This window comes from Amblyomma mixtum, chromosome 2 (genome assembly GCF_055824585.1).
Source record: "Amblyomma mixtum isolate Tamu chromosome 2, ASM5582458v1, whole genome shotgun sequence".
Lineage (NCBI taxonomy): Eukaryota > Metazoa > Arthropoda > Arachnida > Ixodida > Ixodidae > Amblyomma > Amblyomma mixtum.
In genome coordinates this window covers 211,829,461-211,850,497 of record NC_143013.1, presented here as the reverse complement: position 1 = coordinate 211,850,497, position 21,037 = coordinate 211,829,461, and the positions used below count along the sequence as shown (strand labels likewise).

The 21,037-nt window shown below is 43.3% G+C and overlaps 1 protein-coding gene across 1 annotated transcript in view; it reads right to left on the bottom strand.

The window, feature by feature from the left end:
* Window positions 1–238: 238 nt before the first annotated feature.
* The window catches only part of LOC149362474 (scoloptoxin SSD14-like), a 46,312-nt gene continuing 25,513 nt past the window's right edge, over window positions 239–21,037 (bottom strand). Inside the window, exons 7-12 of the mRNA XM_089569721.1 lie at window positions 14,810–15,014; window positions 14,463–14,541; window positions 12,538–12,728; window positions 11,668–11,908; window positions 1,346–1,459; window positions 239–385 (exon numbers count right to left, since the gene is read on the bottom strand). Of these exons, the coding sequence (XP_089425847.1) occupies window positions 239–385; window positions 1,346–1,459; window positions 11,668–11,908; window positions 12,538–12,728; window positions 14,463–14,541; window positions 14,810–15,014 (977 nt within the window). The remainder of the gene's footprint in view (window positions 386–1,345; window positions 1,460–11,667; window positions 11,909–12,537; window positions 12,729–14,462; window positions 14,542–14,809; window positions 15,015–21,037) is intronic.

Below are 21,037 nucleotides of genomic sequence, written 5' to 3'. Positions count from 1 at the left end.
TCGGCTCGTACAACGAAGTGCTGATTCGTCCGCCCAGTGCCGTCTCTTCGCAACGCAAACGCCGGCATATTATTACTGCGCCTTGCAATAATAAGACACACAGCCGAGAAGGTCTCCCTGTTAATAGAAGTAAGTTTAGTAGAAATACTTTTGAAACATATTCTCAACAAAAAAGTGGCATGGCGAGATTTTATTTCGTTAATTGCGAGAAATGGAAGTGCCTCCAGGGCGACCCACTTCACTCTCCGTCGACAGTGCCTCCTTTTCTGAAGTCGGTGTTTGCGTAGAGACGGTTGCCTTGCCTGTGGATGCCGGAGATGCAGTTCGGCATGACTTCCTGAACTTTGATCTTGTGCCCCTTCTCCTCCAGCATGCTTGCATATTCCTAAAAACATGCACCAAAAAGTAATATTGAATATCTTGGGAGCAAATGATCAATTTCATTTTCAAAAGGCGATATTGTGATGGTTAATCTCCCCTCAAACAGGCTGCAGCTAGTTTTTAGGCCCCGTTAAGTGCCAAGACTTGTGGGCCGTTTCAAAGTATGCTTAACAGTTACATGCAAGAGGCCACGTGATTGACTTATGTCATACGTATGTTGTCAAGTGAAGGTTTAGAAACAGGTATGCTAAGTTTCCTGCACAAACCATGCGGGCCTTATGGTTCTCGGATGCAACGAGGATTTCAAGCTTACAGCAGGAAACCATAATTTCTTACTTATCATTTTAAGTGCACTTTGTGATCGACACGGCTGGAGAAGTACTTTAGCTCAATGTTCTGCAATTAAAAATCAAATAAAAACAAAAAAACATTTAATGGGTGAATACGTGCCAGAATTGTCTTACCAGTTTAGATCAACACCGCTATCGTCTAAGAAAACTTCCCGAGTTCAAATGCGGTTCCTACACCGTTAAAATAGCGTTGCGCCAAGCAACCCCCCTTTTTTTACCCTTTTTTTTTTCCTTTCCACTAACAAGGGAAATATACTATATCTTCCTTCTTGTTCGGCTCAATATAGCCACAAAGACATCGTACCTTCTTTCACATCAAACACTTTCAGTGGGATTTTTAAGTAACTTATGTTTTGCCTTTATTTCTTTCAGCACCCAACTCTTCATGCATGGGCCTGAGATGAGCATTCAATTTCTACAAGTCAAATATTATAAAGACGGAAAACGTAGCCGAACATAAGGTCATGAAAAAGTGAATATAGAGAGGCTAGGACATTAGCATGAGCATTTAACTTCTTAAGTGTATGACTGCTAATAAAAAATAATAATTTTTTTCCAAAAATATGTACGCGCATCCCGAGTATGCATTCGAAAATAAGCTTAGATGATACCACCTTCGGGAAATTGGCTTCTACTTCCAGCTCAGGCGGCATCAGTTGATGGTGCACCCTCGTTTGATCAATCGCTTCCTTGATAGTCTTTCCTTGCCACAGGGTACGCATGGTCACCTGCATAAGAGTGGAAAGTGTTGGCATTTCATCGCGGCTCAGATGTCACGTTTTCTCGGAAATACGGTTTGGCTGCGTCATCTCGGCGTTAATACACAAAAACTATTGCATCGCTAATATGTCCTATGATTACGGATGGAAACTAATGTGGGAAAAAACTGTTGGCTGCAGAGTAAAAGTAAGGCTAAAAGACTGGACGGCAGATCCCTAACTTAGTTACAAAACCTGTCGGAGAAGGAAAGAAATATACTTGATCCAAGTGGTTTGGTTTCTGGGTTGTGGGGGTTTAACGTCTAAAAGCTACTCAGGCTATGAGGGACGCCATAGTGAAGGGCTCCGGAAATTTCGACCACCCGAGATTCTCTAACGTGCACTGACATCGCACAGTATACACGGGCCTCTAGCATTTCGCTTCCATCGAAATTCGACCATAGCGGCCGGCATGAAAATATCGCTACACAAGGTTAAGCACAACATGATGCAAAGCACGAATCTATTTTTTTTTATTTTCCTTAAAGTGACATCGCGTACAGGGGTACAGTACCACGCTTGTTAGGGCGAATCCCGCTGGTCCTCTCCACGATCGCTGATTCCTTCAGCCCTCTCTCAGGTATCTTACAGACCTTGCCGCAAGCTCATCAGATCCGCAAGCAACAGTTTCTACAGCGTGTCGATGAGCGACCACTGACCGGAAAACAAAGATGAAAGCTTTGGAAAAGGAACTGGTCAAGAATGACTTTGTGCCAACAGGTTGACGCTAGGGTTAACAGAAAGCCTCCTATACACTGTATACCTCGCGCCACTGATAAAACGCTGCAAGTCTCTGTGACGGCGTTAGCCTGTGTGTGCATCGATGTAATGAAGGCACCATTGCCGGGAACTGATAAAAGTGCCTTGCATGGAGGTTTACGTTGAGGTGTCTGCTCTAGGGCAGACCCAGTCTCTTTTTACATCCTTTAAAAACCACTGAGACCAGCAGTATGTTCACGTAGTTCACTAACAAAAAAACTCCCAGAGATTTTCATTCCCACTTCACGCCTAAAACTTCATTACGAACTATCGTACCTTACTTTGAGTATCGTTGTGCGATAAAAAAGAACGATGTTTCTACCTCATTCTTTCCATTTTTCCACGCCCAGAGACAATGAGTATCATCTTCAAATAATATTGTACCATTGCGCACATGTCAACGCCGAGCTCATTAAACACAGGACTCTTGCTTCGTTCACAGCAGCGTTTCTCAACAGCAGAGAGTAAATCTTAGTTAGAACACACTATGCCAACGACATTAACCTTAAAATACTTCCTTCTTACAACCATTTCGGTGAAATGGTCGAGTATTGTATCTGGAACACAATGGCCGAAAGCATGCGTAGAAAACAGCCTACTTATCCAGTGGCTGACCTTTGAACAGTTTTTTTCTCGACGTTTTTTTCTTCATTCGCCGAAGAGTTAACCATTCTTAAACTCATTTAGCAGACATCATACCTGCAATGTTTAATAAGACCGGCACCAAAATCTGCGTCCATGTCCCGGATAACCTGAAGTGAGAAGCGAAAATGCTGTAGAATTTAGCTTTCGCATTGGAACTCTTCGTAGCTATGGCCATTATGATATCCTGGCGTGGTAGTCCTTTGGGACGAGCTTAATTTTTTGCTTATCGTCCAAAGACCGGGTAAGCGAGTGCAAAGGGATAGAATACTTGGAACAAACTGTCCAATACTCCTTCAGTGTCTTCTGAACCTTCCGCTATTTTTCCCAGTTCGAAAGCGATGCACTAATAACTCACCCGGCTCTCCATCCTACCGACCAATCATCAGAACATGTACGCCCCCAGAACCACGCCCGAAGTACACACAGTTCGTCGTTGCCGTGCCCTCATTACGTGTCGGACGGGCCAGTGCCTCAGTGAGAGGCTTCATAAGGCCAAGAAAATTTGTTAAGAAGTCTTGTTAAGCACTCGTTACGGCAGAGAAATATGTACTGAACTTCCAGGAGGTTCTCGTGAAGGGCTTTGTGCATTGCAGAAGTGTAAAATAGTTGTAGATTTATCAGGAAAAACCACAGCACCCCACAGTTATAATGAGCAAAAAGAGATACTTTACGACGAATTAATATTTATAATATCCCCTTCTGACGCAGCAGTACCGTTGTAGCAATTTTAGACGTTTTGGGAGGATGTAAGATTCTAAAGTGAGTTAAAGCAGGTCTTGTACATTTATTGATGCTGAAGCTTTTAGTGGAAATGTATTTTCGGCAGGTTTTGGTGCAGTGAAGCTAGAAGTTGTGTTTTGCAAACATAGACAAGAATTATTGTCTTTTGTGGGGTGTGTAACGTGCGTGATGCGTCGTGAATTACAGCGTGCAATGCTAAAGCGGCCTACTGAGTTAAACCAAAACCCAAGAGCAACCGTGGAAGCTTCAGACATTGGGAACAACGATTATGACTCTACCGTAACCGAGGCCTCGGTCTGAGAGATGCGGCGGCGATTTTTACTACGACTATGTGGCGGAATGAAACATTTGTATGCACGCTTCCGACAGGCCTACTAATTTGCTATGCACCATGGTGAAACCCTTTTATTCATGACGATACAAAACAGTAGCACACAGGCGCTGTCACTTCTGTCTGTCGTTCTGTCTTCGCGCAGTTTCACTCTTTCCGTTATGCACCAGCCAGTACAAGCCAGCACTTTATTGCAGTTCTTTAGACGCTTATGTCGCGCTTCACATGTTTCAGTTCCAACGCAACTAGGTTAGTTTATATTTTACAGCGAGATCTCGGCGTACCTTTCACAGCAACTGTATGTTAGAGCATTGTGTCGGCCCTCATAAGGTTATAATAATTATGAACAACCCTTTCTAGGCAGCCCCATATCAGAACCCAGCAGTGTGTGTTTTTGCCGTGAACATAACGAGAAAAGAATGGTACAGGCAATATGCAGCGTGAAGAGTAGTTTAAATTCACTTTTATTCATATCGCACTCAGGTAATGATAACTGCACTCTTGTCAAGTAGTTTGCAGATAAACTAAAACAATCTACGAGGGCTGCTATACTAAGGCTCGCTAAAAACTCGCTTTCTGACTCCTGATGTGTTGCGGCTCGGGCAGTTACACAGCCTACGACTACTCTTCGCGATGGATCCGAATTTCCCGTTATTCCCACCAAAAAGTGAGTACGCCACCGGCTTCATGCACTCTGCTCGTATTTTTGTTTCAACGGTCCCACTTATTCAGTGACAAGCGAACTGCTTTGCTGATAATTAGAAAGAAGAGAGAACACGCAAGGAGTACCTTTCTCAGTCAAACTTTATCTAATGTGTCAAGAGCAGCTGCCCACGGGATCTGTGTTCCTTCTTGTTTGTGCCAATGTACTTCAATAAGGCACTGGCTACATAATGTCTGCGAGCGTGTTTAGGTCCAAAACAGCCGATCTCAGCCTACAGGAAGAAAAAGGCTACAAATTATTTTCAAAATATTCCTGCAATCTAACAGCTGCGACCACTTTACGGAGCAAAATCAAGGACTTACTCTCTAACTACTTTTAGTAACTGATAGCTTCTCGCAAATTGCTGCTCCTTCGCCAGGCGGCCCGAAACGCTCTTAATACATTCAAAACTAGCTCATGCCTACGACTGCGCTTCACTAGAAAGTCCCATCAATCTATAACTATATTCCAGACATGGTCAGAATACAGTCAGTTAAGGTTGCTGAGGTAAGTATTCACCGTTAGTCCTTGCACCTAATCTTTTCGGATATAATGCTCTCGCTACTTTTCCAGACGTGCAGCGAATACCAATATATCGAGTGCGTCCCCTCGCTTGGCACCCCTTTCTTCAAGTGTTTCTCATCATGCTTTCAGTTGTCTACTTTCGATAAGCAGTGCTTTCAAATGTTTTCAAAGAATTAACGCACGTCGTCTCGAGACCTTTATTGCCGAAATCATTGCCCGTGTCTGTTTCATCATCTTGTTTCGAGCTATTGTATTATAAACGCGTTTTTTTCTTCCCGCACACAGTTATGACACTCAACCCCATTCTTTTTACTTCCATTCGTCCCTTTGCTGCCCGTAATTTGATTACAATCCTTTCCAATGGCCGTCATGTTTCTGCGTGACTGCTGAATACTGGTAAATAAGATACAACTAAATACTTTCCTGCGGAGGTGTACTGGTAAGCGGCAATTATTCGTGATCGGAGAGCTCCTGCAGAGTCCAGTCCTCCCTATTCTCATTCTCCAAATTATTTCACCTCTGGTGTGTGGGGTGTTTTACGGCACATAGGCGGCTACGGCCATCATGCGCCAAACGCATGGCATAGAAAATTGTCTTGTGCCGAATTTTATATAAAAGAAAAAACAAAACAGTGGTGTAAAGGACCTAAAATGCTATTTCAAACCACCTAGTGAAGGTAAAGGGCAGAAAAGTTTTTTAAGTGGCTAACGGTAAAAGCTGTAAAAAAGGTCACGTAACCTCAGGGGGCATCCTCTGCAGGGCAGGGATGTTGAGGACCGCAACCAATGAAATAAACAAGTCAGCCTTCTTCCCAGGAAGGAGAAAGTGGCTGAAGTTTATCAAAGAAAAGTGAGGCATTCACAGTTCATTAAGACAACCACCCTCTCGTAAAAAAGTCAAAAACATGAGAAGTGTCAACAATTGCATTATCACTCAAAAGTAGAGCTGGGTGAAATGAAATGTATTGATTATACTTTCTTAGTTTTTCTAGGTTTCAGCATGCAAATAAGATATGGTTCAGTGTGAGCTCGTCTCCGCATCTTTCACAAACAGGTTTGTCTTCTTTTGTAAGTAGTTGTGTGTCAGGTATGTGTGTCCTATGCGAAGGCGACATAAGATTATTTCAGTGAAATGCTCTTGTGTCTCCATGACTTCCATTCCCTCAAGGTGGGCTTTATGAAGTGTAGTTTGTTGTTCTGTTCATTATCCCACTGCTTCTGCCATTTGTTCTTTAATTTGTTATTTATCATCTTCATGCAGTCTTTAATAGGTATGATCACATTTTTTATTTCACCATTTTAAGCGCGTACTGCTGCTGCGTCTGCTCTCTCGTTACCCTCTATGCCGACGTGGCCTCGGGACCCAGCAGAACCTTAGCATATGTCCTTGTGTTATGACTTTTTCTATGTTATGTATGATGCTGCCTAGTAAGGGTTCAACCGCATTTCTTGACTGCAGCGCTGTGAGTAGGCTCAAAGAGTTGGTGTATATTATACTGTTTTCTATGTTCTCATCTACTATTTTCCCCACAGCCATACACACTGCATAACATTCGGCAGCAAAAATTGATACATAACTTGGCAATCTTACTATTTTTTCCCATTTCCCTTGTATTACTGCACTTCTAACGTGTGTTGTTTTGGAGCCATCTTTGTAAAATTCCATGTAGCTGGAATATATCTTTCAAAGCCAAGTATTCTGGTAGTAGATGTTCATGTGGCGTTTGTTTTTTTACGAAACTGTGTTAGCGTGAGGTCGCACGCAGAGGGAAGGCAGTACCATGGCGGAAATGGATCATGTCTCGAGGCAATTCTAGGTAGATAATCTAGTATTCCCAGTTCATGACATGCATCTTCAAAGCGCAATAACAAAGGTTTGATTGATTGTGGTTTATTATTGAACAGCCTTCTAGATGTGCACTTGGTAACTATGGGGTAACAAAGGTGTTTTGGTAGGGATCTTATTTTCAGTACCAATGCACAGGTAAACATTCCTCTTCTGTTTGCAAGAGATGGTTCCTTTGTTTCTACATATAGACTGTCTATGGGGGTTGATCTGTATGCACCAGTTGATAGACGGAGACCAAGGTTTTGTACGGGATCTAGTTTTTTGAGGTATGATGGCCTTGAAGACCCATACACAATGCATCCATAGTACAAAGTGGACCGTACTACAGAGTGGTAGATTTGTAAAAGGCATAACCTATCGGACCCCCAGTGTTTCCGTGAGAGTACCTTCCGTATATTTAGAGATCGGGAAGCTTTCTTTTTGAGGGTGTTTATGTGGGGTAAGAATGTAAGCTTTCTGTCAAAAGTTATGCCTAGGAATTTATGCTCTTGTTTTACTTGCAGAACAATTTCATTCAGGTGCAGGGTGCGATCAATCTACACGCCTCTTTTCAGCGAGAAAAGGATGGCAACTGTTTTTTGCGGAGAGAACTAAAATCCATTTTGGTCTGCCCAAGTTGCTACTTTGTTCAGTGCAAGCTGTATCTCTCTTTCGCATGTTAATAAGCTGGAAGATCTGCATGAAATTTGGAGGTCGTCAACATATACCGAGTACATGATGGACTTTGGAATAATTTGCGATATTAAGTTCATTTTTACAATAAAGAGTGTGGTACTCACAATACACCCCTGCGGTATGCCATTTTCTTGGTTGAATTTTTTCGAGAGCGTGCAACCTAGACGCACACGAAATGAAGGGTCAGCAAGAAAGTCTTTTAAACAGTTCAGCATCCTACCATGGATACCTAGATATGTGAGGTCACGAAGAATCCCAAACCTCCAGGTAGTATCATAAGCCTTTTCCAAGTCAAAAAATACTGCCAGACAGTGCTGTTTGTGTATGAATGCTTCACGGACTGTGTTTTCAACACGGACGAGATGGTCATTTGTAGAACATGCTTTTTTCAATCCACATTGGTGTATATCAAGAAGCTGGCGCGATTCAAGGATGAACATTAACCTTATATTTAGCACACTTTCAAAACTTTTAGCAAGGCAACTCGTAAGTGCTATTGGCCTGTAACTACCAGCCGAGGTTGGTGGCTTCCCAGATTTGAGGAATGGCACAACCACGGCCTTTTTCCACGCCTGTGGCATTTTCCAGACTGCCATATTTTATTAAACAATTTCACAAGATCTTCTATAGTATCTTCAGAGAGGTGAGCAAGCATTTCATAATGGATTTCACCTGGGCCTCGCGCTGTCTTTTTGCCGGCTGACAGTACTCTGTGGATTTCCTGTAGTGTAATTAAATTATTGTAATGTTCATTTGTGCCGCCACTTGTCGGTAGTCATTGTTTTTCGGCTCTATTTATATATTTTAAGAATGACTGTGTGTAATGTGAGGAGCTGGAAATTGTACAGGAATGTTCTCCTAGTATGTCTGCCTGTTCCTCAATACTTGTATGTCTATCCGGGGCTGTTAGAAAGACATTGTGAACGGAGAAAAGCTTGCATTAAGTTTGCGGACTTGTTCCCACATTTGTTTCGATGTAACTGAACTATTTATAGATGATAAGTAGTTTTTCCATGATAATCTTTCGGCATTGCGACAGATGTACGGTGCTTTTGCTCTCGCGTTTTTAAAATTTATGAGGTTGTCGTGTGTGGGGTATCTTCGGAAAGTTCCCCAGGCTTTATTCTCTTTCTTTTTTGCTTCTCTGCAATCTTTGTTATACCAAACCTTGTGGTCTTGGCGCACTACTCCTGACGACTGGGTATTAGATAGACGTGCCGCCGCATTGACACACGTAAAAATTTCATTCAGTTCCTCAACACTAAGATTATCAGAAAATATTTTCTCCAGACAGGCCTTTTCTTGAAATAGTGGCCAGTCCGCTAAGTGTAGCTTCCAACGGCATGGTTTAGTTGGAATGATTGGTGGTGGTGATGAAAGGTTAATTAAAACTGGAAAGTGATCACTTCCGCACGGGTTATTCTGGCATTTGAAACTGCGTCTAGGGTTTGGAATATGCGGGCGAACTGAGATTTTTGCATAGCGTACCTCGATTGACTCGGGTAGGGTGCAGGAGGCAAATATCAGGACAAGGTATTTTGTCGTGATCTCTTTGTTGTCTTTGCGGATTGTAATTCTATCGACACTGGTTACATTTTCAGGAGACAGTCCAAGCATTTCTTCTTCTGCTAGGAGCAGAAAGTCATTGTCTGATATGACACCACGTACTGTGTTTATTGATCTGTGTGGTGCGACAGAAACAGGAATATCGCCAAAGGTTTCAATGTTTGCAAGCTTTGATATCTGAGTTATGTCGAGCAGTTCGAGCAGGAGGTTACCACTAGCCAATTTTGTGATTTTGTACTGAGGGCCGAAGGAATCGGTAAGAACTCTTGAAACAAGGAACGGGGATATTTGTCTGGCTGGCTTTTCTGTTCCTTTACTGCGGTACTTCGGGAAAGTTGTCTTATTTTTGTTGAAAAACTGAGAGGTGACATCGGTCCGGCGCCTTTTCAGAGGGCGATCATTTGAAAACAGGAAGAAAGCCATAAAGAAGTATGTTCTTCGGCCATGGTGCCAGCCACCCCCCATGGAGTCCACCAAGGGGACGGGACAGGAACTTGAAAAACAAGCCCTGCCCACGCCAGCTGTACACCACTGCTATAACCAAATATGACGAAACCCAGGGTAGTTCGCCAAACAAGGTTAACCCTAGCCGCCCGGAGAAAAGGAAAAAATCAAGAAGGGAGGCGGAGACAGGAGAGTTTCAAAAAAGAGATAGGAAAGTGAAAGATGGAGGGGAGGACAGAAAATGCGACTGCCGATTTACTCCGGTCGGGTCAGGCTGGAGGTGCCGTCTACAGGAGCTGGGGCCAAAGTGGTGTGTTGCCTCCGCCGAGGGGCCTTACGGGTCCAAACTCTTGGCATCAGCTCAACATCAGCTCAACCATCACGATCCCCTTTTCCCCGGACACGACGATGCCACGCGCGGCTAAGCGCGGGTGCTCGGGTCCGTGGTGGCACACTGCTCACCATCATCCCCCTGCGGGGATGTCCCAGCGGATGCTCAGGTACCCGTGGTGTCGCAACTCACCAACGTCTGCATGAATCAGACGCCCCTGCGGGGAAAATTATTTCCCTCTGAAGGTCTAGATATGTGTTATTAATTGCCTAAAATATCTATTCCTCTACGGTTTCTAATCTCTGGCTGCCTAATATAAGCCACTAATCCTTTACCAGACTGTCCTAAATTACTTGAGTTGCTTTGATATTATTTCTATTTATGTTAGTTTCCTTCTACGTTGCGGATTTTGTTTCATTTGATCATAAAATGCATGTTAAGAATAATTACGATCAGAGGTCCCGAAGCACAGGGTAGCAATGGAAATTATTATGATCACGTTAAAACAAAATTAAGGCGTGAGCAAGGGATATAAAGAAAGGACGCGTATAAATTGAAAACTCGAAACCAAAGAAGAATTATCGAACAGCTATATAAACGAAACAAGAATAGATGTTCATTAGCGCTAAAGAGGTAATAAGCATAAGTGCCTTGAACTGCACAGAACCTTTCTCTAAATACCAGCAATCGATAAAGTACACCAAACGATAGCGGCAAATGATAGCGGCAAATGTTAGTGGCAAATAAAATATCGGACGGGAAGTAATTGTGCAGTCAATAATATGGACAATAATTTGGCACACTACCTCAATGTGATCACCGTTCAGTCTCGTTTTAGAAACCAAGGGCGTTCTTAACACGACTGAAGTCCAATTCCGCCCCATATACACCTTGTAGGTCACGGACAGTGAAACAAACACTAAGTAGCTGTTCAGGTCTTTGTAATCATGCTTCCCACAGATATATTATGTAAACAATCTTTTTGGCTGCCTCCGGATGTCGCAGTGTATTGTGTATGGAGGCAGCTACCTTTCTCTGGAGGTTATCGGAGCAACCTGCAGACCCATTGTAATAACTTGATCATCTCTTCTGCCGCCTTCCTTCGCATTTCTTGCAAGGTGTTCCATATATCTTTGCTTAAATTCTGAATTTACATGCGTTCATTGGTTTCACTACTGCACAGTTACCCTTCCTTTGCTGATCGATCTCGACCATTCTACCACACTTCACTACAGATCTAGAACGAAGCGCCAAGTTGCCCTCTAAGAATGCCCTCCAACCATTGGGGACGATCTATAGTCATTGGAACCGCGATCAACCATCTTGTACCTGCCTGCCACTGTGAGACGTGCATGGCCCTCGACGGCGACTTTATTAAATTGGACGGAGGGCCTCCTTTGATGACCGCCTTCTGTTTCGTTCATCAGCAGTATCCGACTCGAACTTTGTTTTGTCTCTGGGGGTCCAGAGTTTCATTACATGGCGTTGAGTTCAAACACTGTTTTGTCTAAAGGAATAAACTGTCATAGTCCTGCCGAAGGTAATAACCAGCTAATAGTAGAGTAAAAGTTTACTGAAAATCTAATAATAAAGATAATCTCCCGGCTCACCAGACCAACGCCGGTGGTAATGCGGGATCCTCCAGATCCGCCGACACACATCTCTGGTTTGCCGTCCTTGTCCATCACAATAGTGGGCGCCATTGAAGACTGCGGAATTTTGTTTGGCTTGATAAAGTTGACGGGCGATGGGCTGAATCCAAAAACGTTCACTTGCTTGGGCGTGGAGAAGTCGTCCATCTCGTCGTTGAGCAGAAACCCAGTACCTTCTGGTATCACGTGACTGCCGAAACTGCGCGCAAGAGAGGAACTAAGCTTGAAAAACTTGTAGCGTCAACTTCCAGAAGCCAAAAAAAAAACGATCTTAATTACACAAACATAGCGCGGATAGTCACCGACAAAAAAAAAATTCAGACCATCAGGACGATGACAGCATAACAGATTGCTTGATGTAAAATTACTGCACTTCTTGGCCCCGCCTCGGTCTGAAGAAGCAGCACCTAAAGATTTTTTGTACCTGGCCCAGTCATCCTTAAGTGCATAAATTCCTTTACCCACGTATATCAAGGGCAGACAAATAGCAGTTTCTAGAAACCGCACACGCTCTTCATGGTGAACATGACACTTGCCTCTTTGTTAATCTCAATATGTTACGCCCGTGGAAAATATGCACTCTCTGACCTGCAAGTGGACGCTAAATTATTCTGTTCGATTTGAGAAGCCACCGATCTTAAAACAGGAAAAAGCACTCTGTCCATGAATATATTGCTCAAGAAGCAATATAACACGCCTATAATATCTGCCTCTCTTTCTGCTCTCGGCCGGTACGCACACCGGCCGGCATTCCCCTCCCGGAAACAGCGGCTACCACTTCGTTCAAAATATAATGTGAATTATGTATTATTTGTAGAGTTGACTCACTAGTAGTTGATGGTACTTGTTATGGCCACTACGTTGCCTTTTGCGTCCCAGTAGCACGAGTGGGACGTGCCGCCGAGCTCTTTTTTGGTGCCGACGAAGCCGTAATAACCCAAGTCATCGTGAGTCTTCGAGTCGGTGATCTTGCTTCTGGATGTCTTAGCTGCCTCCTCTGAAATCAGCTCTTTGGCCACCTGCGATGACCGTAAGTTCAGACTGCACATGTGATTGGGTCTTTACAAGCCAAAGAGCTCCTGTATAAAACTAACATTACACCAGTACTTGAATATGCTTGTTGTGTCTGGGACCCTTGGCTGCTGGTAGATATTCACAAGATTGAAAGGATCCAGAACTTGGCCGAGCGATTTGTTAATGCCAACTACTACAGAAATTTTAGCGTCTCCGCTGCAAAGAATGACCTTGGATGGGAATCACTCCAGCAGCGAAGGAAACTTCTTAGACTAAAATTTCTCCAGTGTCTTTCACAATAAGACTGGTATTAACAGGGAACATTATTTGCGACATCCCGATTATGTCTCACCGCGTCTTGATCATGCCTTTAAAATTAAAGAGATCAGGTGTAAGACGAACTTCTTCAAGATGTCCTTCTTCCCCCAAACAATTCGAGAATGGAATAAACTCCCCCATGATATTGCTACCATTACCTCCACTGATGTTTTTTTTTCCTCACTGCGAACTATGCATTGTAATTAAGCCCTTGTTTCTTCAATGATTGTAAAACTGTTACCTGTCTGCTTGTTTGATTGTAAATTCAGTTGCTTGCCTCTCTTCTTTTTATCTGCATTTCCTGCTTTTTCGACTGTGTTTGAGTCGTCTTCCCCCCCACTGTAATGCCTCACGGCGCTGTGGGTACTGTAATAAATAAATAAATAAAAAGAGCGATGCGAATTTACACTGCGCGGCGTCTCGACAAACGAATGCAGCACAACACTATTTCTGCGCTCCTTATCATATACCTTCATTATCATACTCAGCAGAAATAGACACACAAAGAAAAAATTCAGATGTTATCGGAGAGTTTACTACAGTTTTAGATGTTTTAGAAAACATATTGTTCACACAAAGTGTAAGCATGAAAGTACGAAGAATCGTTATTGAAAATCATTGCGCCCAGGTTTAAAGCCAATTCTTCTTACCCAAATTCATCATGTGCCAGCCACAACTCCCCGTTTAACCGCTGCACACACGTTTTACTACAGGTGCCAAATATAGACAAGCGTAGTTCGTCAGCATGTAAACATTCGAAAACGCAGCCAGAAAGAAAAATAACCACAGTGCGTTAAGGCATTTTTCTGGAGCCCTTCAGTACGGCACCTCTTCCTTTCTTCTTTCACTCTCTATCCCTACCCTTACGGCGCGGTTCAGGTGTCCGCCGAGATGTTATAGAGATACTGCGCCTTTTTGCTTTCATAAAAAACCAATTGTCCAATTTTCCACCTCAACGCCTGCCGATAGGTCTGGTTGAACTGCATACGCTTCAAGGGTGCAAAGAACTTTTTGAGCCACTGGAGCTTGTCTCGGCGCTCTATGATTATCAGTGACGAAATGCATTTCAAAGCGGCACTTCCTATTAAGAGAATAATAAAAGGGCTCTTATGTATACTCAATTCCACAAGTACTTCTAGCAGAGCGTTGCCTAGCTAGCTGTGCCAGGCAACAGCTTGAACTCCAGAACAGCAAACCTGTGGAAGCTTTTCGTCGTGCTCCTTGCTTGCACTTCAGGGTAGGAAGTACTGCTTCCATCTTTAGTCCTAAATAAAAGGTTCCTTCCTGTTTTTTGAAGTATTCGAAAAGAACGAGTGGGCTGCGTGAAGCAGCTAATAAAACTCACCACATGCGTTAATTTGCACCTTCTTTTTGGCCAAACGATTCAACAAAATGGTCAAAAAATGATCCTTATAGCTGACCTTTTCTACGCTGTCTTCAAGCTTTCGGTCACCGAGGAGCGCCCTCTTGGCGTAAGCAAACTTTAGAGCTTCAACAAACCTGCGACCAGCAAAACAAAAGCATTTTAATCACGTGTAATCTCGTTATGCATCGCGATAAGAAACTGTACCTTCGCAATAAAATCTTCACAAGGAAAACTGGCGGTACTAACTCCACCTCGGGTAACTAAGACTTCCGAAACCACCAGCCCCTTTAAACATTTGTGCCCTCTCTGTACTGAGTGATTTTGTATGTTTTAATGTAAAACAAAGAAGTGGCACTTCCTTTCAGCCCACGTGGTCTTACACAATACGACCGGCCAACAAACCTGTGGTAGGTCAGGAGACTGTCCTCAATTAGGTCCGAAGCCTTCTGTCTCAGCAAGTCCACGATGCCCAACATGTAAGCGAGAACGACGCCGCTAGCTGGTGGAGGGACTGAGTACATCGTGCGGCCGTCCTGGAACTTTCTCTCAACCGGGTCCTCCCAGCGCACTTTATAATTTGCAAGGTCATCTTTCGTTAAAATTCCCCCTGAAAAAATAAAAGGTTATTTCAGGTCCTCATTTTTACTCTGATACTCATCCCTCTGATAAAAAAGACGTCTACCGCGTTATTCTTCTTTATGGATTGTAAATTGTGCACTTTCAGCGTTTTGTATTGACCGCATGCTGTTGTGACTGCCGCGGTCCGCCCACAAGCGCTTGCGCTTCTGCGGGCACACGCTATGTACTGTGTATATATATCTTGCAATAAAATTCATGTATGTATGTATGTATGTATGTATGTATGTATGTATGTATGTATGTATGTATGTATGTATGTATGTATGTATGTATGTATGTATGTATGTATGTATGTATGTATGTATGTATGTATGTATGTATGTATGTATGTATGTATGTATGTATGTATGTATGTATGTATGTATGTATGTATGTATGTATGTATGTATGTATGTATGTATGTATGTATGTATGTATGTATGTATGTATGTATGTATGTATGTATGTATGTATGTATGTATGTATGTATGTATGTATTACAAGAAGTGGTGGCATGGGGACAGACCATCCGCCACGTGCACCGTAAGTAAGAAGTTCCCTTTTCGATATAACTTGGAACACCTCCGGCTTTTTTTTAACGCGCAGTACTATCCCGCAACCCAGTGTCTGATTTCCACAGAGGCGGTACCACTTGGAAAATATGCCATCGTGTCTCTGGCCGTTGTGTCTACAAATCATAGGTTCGCGCTTCTATTCAAAAACGTATGTCCATCCCCCACGCTACATATACCAGAGGCGAAACGATATAGTAGACACAAGAGCACTTACTAAATCTAAAACAGAATGAAGCCGAAATTGACAGTTATCCATCAAGGCCAGCACATTTTTTTTTCTTTGTAAAAGGACGGTGAAGGCGAACCGCCCATTTTGAAAAAAAAAACAACTTGCTGCTTGAAGCCTGGAGGTCACAAATTTCCCTTCGTAGGCTCTATATTGACGGAACAATCATAACTGGAAGAAAATCTTTTTTTGCTTTTAGTGACATGTCCTATCCGGTTTGTCCCTTTTGTTCAAGAAAATATACGCTACATAAACCCTACATGACCATATTCAATTTTCTTAGACCCTTGAACCGAGAGAACCTTACAGAGAAATTACAAAATGATAAACAATAATTCATGTGAATTTGTTGAGATGTAAGTTCGTCCAGTTAAGTTTGCAGCAGAGACTATTGGCGGTACTCTCACATGTCGGCAGCCCTCGTTTTGCCAAAGAATTTTTTCTCTTCATTTGGAGATTTCGAATCTAAACATTATTTTTCAAAAAAGCTGACAATAATTACTTAGACAGCTTCCAGTCAATTTTAATTTTTCAAATTTTATAAAAAAGTTCCAAAGGCCTTCGATTTCACGACTTTGTGTCACTTGCCCACCACCGCGGTGTACTAACTTTCACAGAGTTTGGATTTAGAATGCTTCTACCAAGCTTAGCTGTACTCAGCGAATAAGATGGTTTGGTTTTATGAGGTTTGACGCCCCAAAGCGACTCAGACTTTGAGGGACGCCCTGATGAAGGGCTTCAGATAACTTCTACCACCTCGGGTTCTTTAACATGCACAAACATCGCACAGTACACGAGACTCTGGCATTTCGCCTCCGTCGAAATTTGACCGCCGCGGCTGGGATCGAACGCGCGTCTTTCTGGTGAGCAGCCGAGCGCAACAAAAAACTGACCCACCGCGGCGGAACAGTAAAAAAAGCATATCATAGAACTTTTAACGCAATGAATTCGTGTATGCAATATTAACTGATTTCAGTGAAGGCAATGATTATTTCAAAATAAGCTGTAAGAGCTAGAATTAAATGGCGCAAGTGGTTTTGCGCTTAATATAATGAAGTAGTATTCTGATAATCCTAAACACTACGCTACCATAAAATTATATGCAGTTTTATATGGTGTAATGCAGCAGGCCAGCGCGTGCCTTAGTCAAGGCATCCGCCCAAGACGAGGAGGAACTTTTCTGACCAATGCGCGAGACCTGCCTGCTGGACAGCCGCTTGAACTAACTCGACATCCGTGCGCGAACGTGTGTGCGCGCCCTGTGTGCGGCTTTAGCTGCTCGGCTGCAGAGGTGGGATAAGGCCGCCCGTGTACACCGAGGAAGGCAGGAACCACAGCCGACCCCCATCCTGGATTCGTCCGGACCTCGGGAACAGCTGATTGCTTCGCCGCCGTCTGCATCGGGGACGCTCTTCACCGTCGTGCAAGGGTGTCAGTATACCAAAGTCTTGATCTCACAGAGCCCATCACCGGCCTAACCTGCGCTACTCTCAGAGCCCCACCATGCTCCCGATCCGCCTCTATCTCTCTATACTTTTATTTCCCTTCCCAGCAAAGCCCGGTTGCGCTCACCCCCTCGAGGGAGGCAATTACCAGGCTGAGCTCTCCCCCTTTCTTGCCTCATATTCCACCGCTCCCTCATCCATGATAATCACAATCCGACATCGTGCGGCCGCCGCCGTGATCCCTGACTTGCCGCTGCCTTCCGCTCTTAACACAGAGCTCCCTGGTCCTGCCAGTACATCGACGGGTTGGGATGGTTGCGAAGTTCCACAACGTCCTGAATGTAATGAGTGAATGTCACGCCGCTTTGATGAGCGCAACCATACAGTCGCGGTTCTGCGCGAAGCTTGCGCACGGCAGGCCAGCCGAAACCTTCCGCGAAGATCGTGTTGAACGACGACCAAGTCGGAAGAACGGCTTCGTGGTTCCGGAACCATTGAAAGGCAACGTACGCCTAGTAGGTCGCGGCCGACAGTTTGACGGCTCGTCCTGCGTTTTATAGCGGCTGACACGGTCATACGTAAATAGCCAGTCGTCGACGTCGTCGTCGGCGTGGCCGCGGAAGATATGGGGGTCGCAACGCCAAATGGTACCGGAACAGAGGAAGGCAGCGCGAAGGAAGGGGCTGGTCTGATCGGGTTCTACTACGAAGTTCCAGGATGGGGATCAAGTCGCACTTCCACCAAATGAAAGGGAGCTAGGGTGTTCTGGGTCAACAGCAGTAGGCGGCGGCAGCCCGACGCCGAGTTCCTTCAAGCGGCGATTCAGTAGGCAGGTCGCACGTGATGGTCACAAACGTCTTCCTCCTGTTCGGCCGATGCCTGACTGTGTCCTCGCTGGCTTCCTGCCTTGCAGTGAAAACTCCCCAGGGCAAAATTTCGTGATCTTATCTCTTAAAGTATTGTGATCAATGTTATACAAATTACTCAACAATGACGGCTACCCTGCAAGGAAACCAACCCGCAGTTCTGTCCCTCAGAGCACCCCGACGCGCAACGCGGTGGCGAGAACACCATTCGAAATTCGGTTGATATTCATGTAGGGGCAGTCTCAGGGCGTTTACACTAATTGCGTTCTTTGCATGTGTCAGTGCCAGATTTTTGTGTTGATGTAATTTGTTGCGTGTGAACGAGTCTTCCCAGAGTTTTTTTTTTTATTTCAAACGAAAATCCATTTACAACGGTACAGTACGCACAATGCTCTAGGACCAATAGCCAGAGGCTAGTTTCGGGTCCATCACAATAATGAACAATTAAATGCGAAGACGACACGCGAAGACGACACGTGCGTCATAAAGTAAAAGTCACATTTCAACAATTTAGAGATAAACAAGAACAAGCGTACACAATACACACATCCTCACAAAAAGAAAGACAGTACACCATAACTTTACATATTCATACGAACGTTCTCAAAGATTGCACAAAGCTTCTTTTCAGTTTAATATCGTCAGGTATGGTTTGGTTTGGTTTATGGGGTTTAACGGCCGAAAGCGACTCAGGCTATGAGAGGCGCCGTATTGAAGGGCTTCGGAAATTTCGACCCCCTGGGGTTCTTTAACGTGCACTGACATCGCACAGTACACGGACCTCTAGAATTTCTCTTCCAAAGAAATTCTAGCCGCCGCGGCCGGGATCGAACCCGAGTCTTTCGGGTCAGCAGCCGAGCACCATAACCACTGAGCCACCGCGGCGCCGTCAGGTATACCATTCCAAATCAAAACTCCACTGAACTCTATTAGTCTTTGGCCGTAACTATTGCGACACACTAGTAAGTTGAAATGTTTGGCACTAGCCGCCCTAGTTTCCCTTTTAGGTCCGATAAATATGCTATGCGGAAGTGGGTCATTAATTTGTAAGATTTGGTGAATTGTCTGCGCTACCTTTAAAGTGAATATGGAATGAAAAGTCAGAATACGGGTTGTCTTAAAAAGTCTTGCTAGACTAAGATAATTTTCAAGAAGTAATAATCTTTACCGCCCTCTTCTGTAATCGGATTACAGGTTCGAGATATGTAGGATACGTGTTACCCCATGACTCTATGCACTACATTAGTTGGCTCTGTATAAAAGCAAAGTAGAGTATGCGAAGGATTGAAAAATCGAAACATTCTCGCGCTTGCAAAAAAACATGACCTCCATAAGCTAACTTTGAGCAAATCTGTTTTACTTGATTTTTCCAGTGCATGTCAAAGTCAAAATGTACACCAAGATATTTGAAATTATTTACTCTTTGTAGTGGCACGCTATTTAAATACAATGCAACATCCTTGCAGTTTAACTTTTTTCCCCTTGAACTAAATACAGTGTATTTAGTTGTCTGAATATTGGCGGAGAGATTATTGTTAGTGAACCAGTTAAGGATAATTTCTAATTCTTCATTTATTTTATTGTTTAGTTCGTTTATCGTGTCTCCTATAAATATTAAAGCTGTGTCATCGACGTACATTAATGCTTGGGAATATTTTAATATGGTTGGAAAATCATTCACGTATAACGCGAATAAAATTGGTAACAAAACCGAGTTAACGTTATTCATTACCGCATGTTGTATTCTGTTTGAAAGATAACTATTGAAGAATTCTGATATTTTCCCTCTAAACAAATACTTAAAGAGTTTATCTACAAGAATTGCATGATTAACTATATCAAATGACTTTTTTAAAAAACATCTAAGTACAAAACTATAACAATCTTCTTGTCGTGGAGCGCTCTGTGTATAGTTTCTGTTAGCACAAGAACGGCGGATCCTGTTGATCTGTTCTGTGTAAAACCATGCTGACTAGGGGATATAATCTTGTATTTGGCGATAAACTTCTTTATTTGTGTACACAATATTTTTCAAAAACTGTATTGATAATACTGAGGAATGAAATTGGCCTATAATTACTTGGATCGGCCCGTTCTGCTTCTTTATATATCGGTACGATTTTAGCGACCTTTAAGTTGGCAGGATATGTTGAGCTCTCGATAGAGTGCATATATAGGTGTAATAGGTGGACTGCTAATATGTCAATGTTGTCCTTAAATAATTTTACAGGGATCGCGTCCAGCCCTGAGACTTTGCTGACTTGAAGTGTACCAACTACTCGTATAATTTCTTTTGACTCAAGGTCACTCATTACAAAGCGATTTATAACTGGGCAGACCGAACTACCAGGGTCAGATGTGGGGGTGAGCTGCTGCGCTAAAGAAGGCCCTATATTGACACAATAGTTGTTTGTCCACTACATTCTGGTCAATCACATCAGGTTGCACGTGCTGCTTGGAGCGAAGGCAGACAGCATCATTTTCAACATTCCACATTTTTGCTGTATTGCCGTTTGCTTGCTGGATGAGAAATAAATAATATTCCTTTTTCCTTTTCCTCCTTATGTATACTGTGCTATTCCTAAGACGCTTAAATTGGATCAGGTAGTAGTCATTAGTTTTATTCTGTTTCCATTTCTTATACCAGTACTCTTTTTTTCTTTAAGTCATCCAGAATGGATAGTGTCATCAATGGGCAAACAGGTTTCTTTTATTTTTTTACACTCGTACTTTCACTACTTTTTGTTATTATGCTTTGAAGAGCATTAATACAACTGTTGAATTCTGTGTCTACATTACTGTCATATAAAGCAGAAAAATCAGTTTGTTCTAGCAGGCTACGAAGAAGAGCGTGGTATATTTTTTACGCTGTTTATTGGAGTTATGATCCGGCACTTTAG